General features: G+C 47.9%; 1 protein-coding gene across 1 annotated transcript; it reads right to left on the reverse strand.

The window, feature by feature from the left end:
* Window positions 1-2339: 2339 nt before the first annotated feature.
* LOC141728088 (serine/threonine-protein kinase PAK 3-like) lies at window positions 2340-10335 on the reverse strand. Its single transcript, XM_074534409.1, has 6 exons — window positions 10172-10335; window positions 9399-9516; window positions 8455-8554; window positions 7813-8009; window positions 4367-4504; window positions 2340-3027 (listed from the first exon to the last, which is right to left on the reverse strand). The coding sequence occupies exons 1-6, from the start codon at window positions 10243-10245 to the stop codon at window positions 2899-2901; spliced, it is 756 nt and encodes a 251-aa protein (XP_074390510.1). The 5' UTR covers window positions 10246-10335; the 3' UTR covers window positions 2340-2898.
* Between the last annotated feature and the right edge of the window lie 362 nt (window positions 10336-10697).

Consider the following 10697-nt stretch of genomic DNA (forward strand, 5'->3'; position numbering starts at 1 on the left):
CCTCAGCTGGGTTCTGAATTTGTTCATGGGGAAAATCCCAAACTATAGGGTCAGAGAATTCCTTCAGGATTTGGCCCATATCCTCCCATTTCCCACACCACTTAGGATTTTCCACACCGGGGTTTACTCCTGAGTCAGGGGTCTCATCAGCCCGTCTAGAAATCTCAGCCTTCATTCTAGAGAAGCAGCAGGCTGTATAGAGGAAGGTTACCAGACTGAATACCAGGAAGATGGTTTCTTTAACATTGAGGGGAAATTGAACATCCTTCACTAGTGATGCAACTGATTCATAGGAGAAGGAGGAAAGCAGAGGCTGAAAAACCTCATTTCCTCCTGCTCCTCCTGCAACAAACTGGATGCATAACCATAGCCATGAACCACTCATACCTGGAGCAGGCCCTAGGATGTTTATAAATTCCTTGCACATTATTGCCACCAAACCCAGCAGGATAGCTATTGTGGTCACAGCCCCTCTGATGTAAAAACTACGTATTAGGGGCAATACCAAAGCTATTTCTGGATAAGAAAATAAACCTAGGACCAGAGAGGTATTAAAATCTCAAAAAATCCTAGGGACCAGAAATGCATGCAAACCTTCACCCCAACAGACATTATGAATCCAAAAAGCATGGCTATTAGCTGATTTAAACGAACACAGAGTAATAGCAGCCAAAATGCAGTCAAAACAGGGTTTTTCCACTCTCTCTCTCGCCCCACTTTTGGGCGCCAAAGATTTGTCCTGGTTTAGGGCAAATTTGTTAAAGAATCTGCAAAGGAGGGCCCCTCCAGAAAACGAAACCCACACGGCCCCTCCCCCCAACCAGTTGGGGAAAAAATTCCTCGGAGAGAGGTGGAAAGAACCTGTTTATCCCCCAGCACACAAAATGAACAATACCCGATGACACCGCTCTGAGAAAGATGACAAAATCAGAAAGTCTCTTTCGGGGGTGGTTGCTCTGTTCTCAGTCCCTCCGGCGCTGGGCCAGCTGCTGCAGCCAAACCTTCGGTGTTCCCGGGTCCCAGTCCGGAGCAGGTTCGTGATGGTCACAGAAACAGGAGAGGAGAAACAGTCCAGGAAGCAATGTGGACTGTTTAGCTAATAAGCAGAGGCAAAAACAGAGCAGAAGCAAGAGCAGAAAAAGAGAGCAAGCAAAAGCAGCAAGCAAGCCAGAAGTGAAAAAACAGCCTTATGTCCCGCTTGTCTCGCTTGTCTCTGTGTCCCTGATAAGAGAAACCCAAACAAAACTTCCACTCTTCAGTGCCGGTCTTAAAGGCACAGAACAGATGAATGGGGATATACAAGCATCATAACATCACTCCAGGACACACAGCCATGGGGGAAGGTGCTTTGCCAAGGCCAAAGGAGGCTCCCTGGCTGCCCTGCTCCCCTCTGGCTGAGGTGCTGAGAGCTCTGCAGTCCCTGCTGCCATCCCATCTACCCAGGGCAGCACAAGAGCCGTGGCCTTGGGGCCCCCAAGAGCTGCTCCTGCTCCAGGCCTAGGGCCCATGCCAAAGCTGGGGCAGGAAGAAAGCTGTGCCCATTTCTGTTCATTGCTGCTCTGAGGGGCATGGATCCTCAGCCACTTGGAGGGTGCTGATGAATTTTCCTTCTCTAGTGGCCTCTTCTTTCTTGAGCTCTTCAGTTCAGGAATTAAGTGAGAAAAGCTCATAAATATTTGTTCAAAAGACCCAAAACAAGAAAAGTCCATGGGAATAATATAAATTTTTAATTTTTCTATGGTTATTTAGACAGATTTCATAAGTCTACTCAAAGTGAATATACCATATTGAATGACCACTCTGGCTGTTCGTCTCTGCACGGTCATGCGTAGGATGACCTTGGGACAGCCTGCGTTTCAAAGGACGAGTATGGACTCTTCAGATTTCCAGTCTTCCATATTGTTTATTATTTCTTATCTACAAAATTTTCTTCCAGCCCGACAGAGGTCTGATCAGCAAGGCAGCCAAGGTGTCCTGGGGTGACGTTATGATGCTTGTATATCCCCATTCATCTGTTCTGTGCCTTTAAGACCGGCTCTGAAGAGTGGAAGTTTTGTTTGGGTTTCTCTTATCATGACACAGAGACAAGCAGTACACAGAGCTGTTTTTTTTTACTTCCAGCTTTGGGCGTGCTGCTTTTGCTTGCTGCTTTTGCTTGCTCTCTTTTTTCTGCTCTTGCTTCTGCTCTGCTTTCTGCCTCTGCTTATTAGCTAGTTCTAGCTAAACAGTCCACATTGCTTCCTGGACTGTTTCTCCTCTCCTGTTTCTGTGACCATCTCGAACCTGCTCCGGACTGGGACCCGGGAACACCGAAGGTTCGGCTGCAGCAGCTGGCCCAGCGCCGGAGGGACTGAGAACAGAGCAACCACCCCCGAAAGAGACTTTTTGATTTTGCCATCTTTCTCAAAGTGGTGTCATCGGGTATTGCTCATTTTGTGTGCTGGGGGGTGCTGGGCCAGTCAAATAAACAGGTTCTTTCCACCTCTCTCCAAGGAAAATTTTTTCCCGAACCGGTTGGGGGGAGGGGCCGTGTGGATTTCGCTTTCTGGAGGGGCCCTCCTTTGCAGATTCTTTAACAAATTTGCCCTAAACCAGGACACACACCATGCCAAACACACCGTTTCACTTTCCACCTTTAAGAAACAACAGACAGTTCAGAAGGAGTTCTCGAGTTTATTCGCAGAGTGAGAAGGAAGGGAATCTTCAAGGTGAGTTGTGGTTTCAGAAACTTTATTGATTTTCAATCCTGCTCTGCAATCCTATTAGACAATCCTACTCTAACCCTAACCCTTACCTTAACCCTAATCCTTATCCTTATCCTTATCCTTATCCTTATCCTTATCCTTATCCTTATCCTTAATCTAATCCTAATCCTAATCCTAGTTCTAACCTACCATCCTACTCTAAACCTGTTAAGGAATAAATGGTTCTGATGTGATTGTCACATTCTGTCTTCTTCCTCTTCTTCACTGAAACAATCAGTGGCACCAGGCTGGATGCAGGCTCAGCAAATCTTACAAATGGATGCTGCCCAAAGGGAAAAAAAAAACAGATCAACAAAAAACAATGAACCATGACTTTCCAAGCTCAGTGCTTCACAGGATTCCTCCTGCTCCTAGAAGGATGCAGGAAGAGGAACAATGGGACCGTCTACACCTCCATCTTTATGTGCAGACTTTGCCATCACAGGCAAACCTAGCCCAGAATCCCACTCATCCATTTATACAGGTGTCTTCATCTTGTTGGGATTTTAGCCCTGCCAGTGCTCTAGAAATGGTGCTTTCTGTCCTTGGAGTTTGTACTTTTCAGGAAACTCCAAAGCCTCTCATTGGTCTCTCTCTTTGTATGACAGGCACTGTGCTGATTTCCACAGGGAGACAGAGCAGTGTCTACCTTTCCATGCCCTGCCCCTCGTGTGCTGGATGGCTCCTTCCTTCCCAGCAGGGCCAGCCCAGTGGCACTGGGCCCTGCAGTTCCCTCTCTGCCACACAACCTGGCAGGAACCCTGGCACAGTTCCCATATGCTTGAGCGTGCCAGGCAGCAGATGGGGCTGGGACAAGGCCCTCCCAGCTGTCCCTGTTTGCGTGGCAGAAACCTCTAAGGGTGGGCTGGGGGGCACAAACCAGGGCCCCTCAGAGGCTCACAGTGAGCCCCCCACAGCCCCTCCTGCCCACAGCCAAATCTCTGACCCCTAGGCTGGGACTTGCTTCCTTGGGTTCCTCCACCACCATTTCATGTCTCTGTTCCCTGCATTGCTCTACTTCAATTCTTTTGCCATTACATAAAACTGAACACCCCACCAAATTACAAAAGAGGTGACAGAAACAGCCAGAGGACCTCTCTGACTCAGGAAATGCAGAGAGAGGTTGGGTTGCTCAGTTTTGTGAAGAACAGGCCCCAGGGAGACTTTACTGCCCCTTTCCAAAACTTCAGAGTGGCTTTGAGGAAAGTGGAGGACGTCTTTTTTAACAGGGCCAGTTACAATAGGATGTGGGTGAATATTTTTTAACACAAATAGGATCTAATCAGAACATGTTTACTCGGAGCATGGTGTGACCCTGGCACAGGTTGCCCCAAGAGCTTGTAGGTGCCCCATCCCTGCAACCATTCTGACTCTGGTGGCAAAGGGCTCTGAGCAACCTGATCTCTTTAAAGATGTCCCTGCTCATTGCAGGACACTTGCACCAGAGGACATTTACAGGGCCCTGCCAGCCCAGCCCAGTCTGGGATTCCTCCCCGTTTTCATTTGAAGAGCAGCAAGAGTGGAGGTGAGGAGGAAGGGGGCTCATCTGATGCCCTGGACTTGAGTGGAGGAGGAGCCCATCCCTCAGAGCCTGTTTCACCTGCAGCCCCTTCACATTTTACCTGCAGCAGCTCCTTGGCAGACCAGCGCCGCGCCTCATCTCTCTGCAGGCAACAGCTCAGGAAGTCATGCAGGCAGGATGAAAATAAGTTGGGCTGCTGCAGCTTTTGTTTTCCTCCTGTGGCTATCAGGAGTTGAGGCTGGGGAAAAAGGAGACACCAGGCTCCACCTGCTTCTTTCCCAACTGTAACTGCTCTCCCAGATCCCATTGATTAAGCTCCACTCTGCAGTGGCACTTTCTGCCCTGGCAAAGACCCAGAGATGACTTTCCTTTATCAACCAAAAACCCAAACCCCGATGCAGCCAAAGCTTTTCCACCATCCTGCAGATCTTGCCTTGGCAGCTGATTTCATTGACTGACCTAGTTAGTGGTAACTACATCAGCACAAGCACATTTCCTTCCTTGACGATTCATACCAGCTTGAGAGGCTTTTTGGAAGAAGGACTTTGCTATACTAACTCTACTGTATCCAAGGGTTAGTACATGAAAAGTATCTCTGCAGTGCTTCTTGTCCCTTAAGCACTGCTGCCATAAAACAAAACGAATCAAGCTTTTTGCTTTGTTCTTGAAAAGAATGGGAATTGGAGGGAAAGAAAGGAAATCCACCAGGTATTCCTCAGGTAAGGAAACAAATCTTTGGAATCTCATCTTCAACACAGACACATTAAGATCCATGCACAAATGTACTGGTGTGGCATCTCAGGATCTGAGTCCTGGGATGCCGGGCCTCCGAGACCACCCTTGGGGGGCCCGGGAGTCCTGGAATGTTGCCAGAAGTGTCTGGTGGCAGGACTTTGACCCTACACGGGAGACGACACCTTTATGAAGATAAGAGGACTTCACCAGGGTGAATGGCGAAAAGATTAGCTAATTAGAGGGTGAGAAACAGGGTTTAGGATTTATGTACAGGGGGGGTTTGGAGGAGTAAGATGGAGGAATTGGGGTGTGTCCTGTCCTCCTTCTTCTTCCTCTTCTCCTCCATCTTCTTTGGCCACGGTGGCACCTTTGGATTGGTTATTACTGAGAGTGCACCGAGTTATAAGAATAAATGGTATTGGGGAAAAATGATAAATATTGTACACGTAACAATGGGTATAAAAATACGTTGCGGTCCGGAGGACGGCACAGTGTGCTCATGGCTGACTGCTGAGCAGATCTCTGTTCGGCTGAAAGAACATCTTTTAGATAAACAATTAATAAACATAAAAACCGAAAGAAGAACTGGAGCTTCTTCTCGTCCTTCGATACGCGGGCTGCCCCAAGGCCACCCCGGGCTTTTCCAGGCCCCTCAAACAGCCGAGATAACCGGACATACTGGGATGAAAACACCTGCTTGGGTACACAGGAGCCACCTGCAGCTCTGTTTCTCAGCAGTCTGAAAATTTCTGCTTTCCTGACATGGAAAAGAAAAACCTTTCATGGTCAAATCAGAAGGAGAGGTTCCATCCCTACGGTCACCCTCTACTCATTTGGCTACTCAAGTCAATGCATGAATGGTAGGCCCATCCCAGAAAGTGTCAGGAAACAAATGGCAGGTTTTGGCAGGCTCTCCACATCACCAGGCTCTGGCTTGGTGACAGCCAGAATGTTGCTCGGGCTGGGAGAGAAACAGGGTCACTGAGTGTTTCAGCAGCACTGCACAAGAAGCAGAAGAGACTCTGTGGCCTTTACACCCTCATGCCCAGGTTTCAGGCACGTTTCCCAGTGAGAAGAAACTGCACAGGGGGTTAAGTTCCTCTCTAAAAACCAGTGCCTTAGCAACTTTCTTGTGTTTGGGCTTCTTTTCTTCATTTCTGGAAATGTAACACCAGTTCTGAGAGGCTTGCCTTGTGGTTTTAGGGGCATCTTCACAGAGAGACAAGTGGGAACAACTTGAAACCCAAAGCAAATGTTGCCTGAGAAGAGCTGGGGAGTGTTTGCCTGTGGTGAGGCTTGAGCTGTCTGGCAATCCCCTTCCATGATGTGCAGAAACATCCAGCTGCTCCCCAGAACTCAGTCCCTCTGGGCACGCAGGCCTCTGGAAACCCCTGAGGATTCCAGCCTTTCTCCTGCTCAAGAGCATCTAACCTAAGCTGAGCTCCAGTTTCTTCAGCAAGGCCAAGGATGCTCACTTCCATACAGCTGACAGTGTCCATGGAGCTCAGCAGGTCTTTCTGATACTCCTCAGGCCAAGGAATTACAGTGTAGATTGGCAAGACATCGGCTGATCATTATCCAGTATGGTTCATGTGGAACCAAGCCCTAACACGCTGACAAGTCAGAGGGAGAGAGTTCATTCTGCTGTTGCAAGATGGTATTTAGAAACATAAGACACCGACTGGGAACTATTCAAACCTCAACTTGCAGAATCCATCTCAAATAGACAAAAATAACAATGGCAAGAGGCCTTGGAGTCTCCATAAAATCTCCCACCACTGTCATGATAACTCTGTGCTCGTGACACTGAAATAGATGGTGACCAAAGAGACTTTGCTATTATCTTCTTTAACCCAAAGGAGAATTTCAAAGCCAGAAATGGCAATGCACTCCCCTTGTGTACAAATAATTTATGCAGCTTTCTGTCCTTTTCCCACATCACCAGAGGTGACAAAGAGGGTTTTATCCTGACTCTCAGCTGAGCTCAGCCACTGGCCATGGTGGGGAGCTCGAGCCCTCCCTGTCATGAGAACTGTGCAGGCCAGGGATGGCCCTGCTCCTGCGGTAAAGAAACACAGCACCGGTGTCAACTGCCCACGCTGGATCCCAGCCCAGGCACCTGCCTGCAAGCTCATCAACTTGTTAAAGTACCAAGAAACAGCCAGGGGTTTGGCAAACAATTCTAACTGCAGTCGGAGACAAATACATCCTAAACTTCTCCAGGCCACCCACACACATGAGTGAACAATGTACAGATGACTTGAAAGCCTGAAAGTTTCAACGACCACAAGATTTGGAAAAGATGCTACAGAATGGAAGAGAAGAGCTGCGTTTAAAAAATGAAAAAGCAAGCAGAACTGCTTGGGCAATGCTTTGGTAGTAGGTTTTTTTCTCTTTTCCTTTTTTGTTTACTTTTCTTTTTCCTTTTTTCCAATGTTTTCTATAAAATTGAAACTGGGAAGGTCTAACCTCTATTTCTCAGGATATTTATCACATGTCTACCCTGTCCACTGAAAAATTCTTGTCCCTCAGAAACAGAGTTCCAACATTGTTCAAAACACAAGTGAGAAATGTCAGGCATGGCTGGAGGCCAAAATGGCAGGTTTCTGACCTGGTTAGGTTTCTGAACTGCCCCTTCCCTTTCTGATACAACCAAAGCTACAGCAGATGCTGATGTGTTGCAGGGGCATTTTTAGAATGACACCTTGGTGGAAGTGGTGCCAGCAGATGGCAATGGGATTTTGTCCAATGGCACACAGGACATGGGACAGGTGAGAAAGACAGTGGGATCAGTGAGTATTTGCACCTTACCAGGACAGGAGTTTCATTCCAGGAAGGAACTTCTCGTTCCACCATTTCGATGCCCACGATTCCCAAAGACCATACGTCCACTTTGGGGCCACATGGTTGACCTGTCACCACTTCAGGCGCCAGCCACCCAGCAGCGCCGGCCACGGAGCTCCGTCTGCCCTGCTCAGGGCTGAGCTGAGCAAAGAGGCCAAAGTCAGCTGTGGAGAAAACAACAAACCATGAAAGCCAGCTCCAATTAGGAAACCAAGCAAGAGAATTCCCCACTCTCAGACTAAGAATGTGCTGTTGGATCTCCTGGAGAACTGTCCACGCTCAATTTCCTTGGGGCTTTAGCCAAGGCAGTATGGAATTGGCCACTTCCAAAAAACCCCAGGTTTCTTAACGCTGCTCACAGCAGTGGACTTCGTTCCCCTGAAGCTTTAGATTGCAGCTCCCTCTGTCTGGAAGGGACACACACAGAGCAAGGCCACTCTTGACTGCTTGTGGCTCCTTCTGTCTCTGTGCACGTTGCAACTGTGCCCTCAGCTCACAGCAGGGGTCCCTGCACTGCCACCAGCACCATTTTTGGGGAGCTGGCAGTCACTCCAAGCAGCCCCACACCCACAGCCCTGGAACGCTGCACCTGACCAAGAATATACTGACCCAGCTTGACAGAGCCGTCTGTTCTGAGAAGGATGTTTCTGCTCTTCACATCTTGGTGGATAACATGGTTTGAATGAAGAAAATCCAGTCCTTGCAGGCACTGAGTGAGAAAACAGAAAGAGGAGGGCAAAAATGAGTGATGTGATTTCATCCCACAAGAAATAAAACAAAGAACCTAAAAGATTCCCTCTCCAGGGGAATGGGAAGTAATGGCAGAACAGTAATGGCCACTGAGAGGAAGAGCTTGCTGCTCCAACACCTGCAGAGCAGGACCTTTCTGAGGAAAGGCACGTCAGCTTTTGAAAGAGCAACAGCACCTGCTGTTGTAGGCTGTCCCCTGCCAACCAGCCAGGATGACTCCTGCTGCAGTGGACGTGCTTTTTCCATGCAGAGGACAAAGGAGGGGTTTTGAAAGGAAAAGTCCCTCCCTTTGGTGTTTAGTGGATCACTTTTGGGTGGGAGGCTGCATGACAAAAATTTTCTTGCTGGCCCCAGCACAGGCTTGGAAGTATCACACCAGTCACTTTCTGGAAGCAAAGAGCATTTTGGCTGCACTCCTATCCTTTTCAGCTGAGGACTGTGAGAAATGAGTCTTTTTTCTTTGCTGGTCATTTCAAATCCTGCCACCAGCACCTTTGCTTTTACAGGCAAGGAATGCAGTGAAGACAAACTCCAGGCAAACATTTAGAGAGGCAAGGTGGAGAACAGCAAATACAAATACAAGAGACAGAGCGAGAATAAAAGAGCAGAAGATAAGAGTACTGGCACTGAGCACAGGGAGTGCAGGGGCACTGGCAGGCCTTTCACTTGAGATGCTTTTACTTGCCCATAGAATAGCAGCAACACAGAAACAAAGCTTGGCACATGAAACCTCTCCTGTTCTGAGCCCCTGTTTCCCAGACAATGCTGCCCAAGCCCTTGGAAACACAGATGGGATTGCTGACCTCCCGACTGATGGCTGCCATCTCATCTTCTGACAAGTAGGTCTTGCTGATGACATTGCTCAGAGTGCCTCCATCCATGTACTCCATAACCAGGGACAATTCCTCACCCACAAGGTAGCTGAAAGGAGGAAACAAGGGCGTGGAGATAAATGTACATGGCTAGGTTGCTGTTTGGAAAAGATGTGTTGATTCTTCTTTACAGGTCCCTTTGAGACAAAGACAAAATAAAGGAATAGACATTCCCTCTTGGCTGTGCATTGTTTGCCATCTGTGCAGTCTCAAGGAGAAAGGCACAGCTGCAAAAAAGGAGATGTCTTAGATGGGCAGCAAGCAAAATGTGCAGTTTAGTAACAGCCCAGATATAAAACCTGTCACGCATGGTGTTTCTGGAAAAAAGCACCTAGTCTTCCTGGCATGCATAGCAATGGAAAACAGTGGCAACAATCCAAGGGAAATCCTTGTTAGTTTACCTGGACGTAGGAAGACACTTGAAAAAAATCAAGCTCCAAAACAAAGTGGTGGCTGTGAATATAGAGATCATTGATTTTGTAAGACACAACTCATCCGGGTTTTTAAACAATTTTCAAATACCATGTGCCAGCAAAGACTCATGCAGACAAAATGCAATCTATTCCCATCCACTGGAGATGAAAAGAGCAATAATAATTAGGCAATAATTACAGCTCAATTTTCTGGCAGTGACCAAAGTGGGATTTTATCTTGCATGTTTGCAATATGTGAACAAACATTCCTGGGACAAAAGCACAACTCACCTGTCTAAACAGCTGACCAGGCTGGGATTCCTGTTCACCTTCATGACTATGAGTTCACTGACTTTTAGTTCCATCTTCCTCAGTCCTTGAAGCTGTATTTTCTTTATGGCCACCTAAAATGACATTGAAAATCAGTAACTCGAGAAGTTGGTGGCATGAGACCACAAGGCACGTGGAGTGAGTGATTTTGCAATGACACAGATGAGCTGTGCCAAACTGCCTTGTGATTTGGCACTGCAGTAATGAGGAACTGACATTCCAACAGCCCATTTCTCTGCTCCCTTGGGAGCCAGTTACAGGACCCGTGGGGCCACTGACATTTTGCCTTGACCACTTGGTAACAGCGGTGTCTCAGTTATCACCCTCAAACCTCTGACCACACTCTCTGCTGCTTTGTTTGGGACTCAGAAGAAGTAATCCATGCATTAATACTCTGTGGATACATCCTGGGCTAAGGGCAGGGCTTAGGGCTTTCAGGGACGCCTTGCAGATCTCTCCCTATGTGCAGTTCCCAAGTGCAGCACTG

Source organism: Zonotrichia albicollis, unplaced genomic scaffold (genome assembly GCF_047830755.1).
Source record: "Zonotrichia albicollis isolate bZonAlb1 unplaced genomic scaffold, bZonAlb1.hap1 Scaffold_83, whole genome shotgun sequence".
In the NCBI taxonomy this organism is placed as follows: domain Eukaryota; kingdom Metazoa; phylum Chordata; class Aves; order Passeriformes; family Passerellidae; genus Zonotrichia; species Zonotrichia albicollis.

Excerpts from the sequence above, each read along its gene's own strand:
- LOC141728088 (XM_074534409.1), bottom strand. The coding sequence starts at position 10,245 with ATGGAACTAAAAGTCAGTGAACTCATAGTCATGAAGGTGAACAGGAAT. Across the intron at positions 8,010-8,454 it reads AGACGGCTCTGTCAAGCTGG|CTGACTTTGGCCTCTTTGCT; the intron begins GTCAGTATATTC and ends TTTTCTCCACAG. Across the intron at positions 4,505-7,812 it reads GGAATGAAACTCCTGTCCTG|CCTCAACTCCTGATAGCCAC; the intron begins GTAAGGTGCAAA and ends CTTTTTCCCCAG.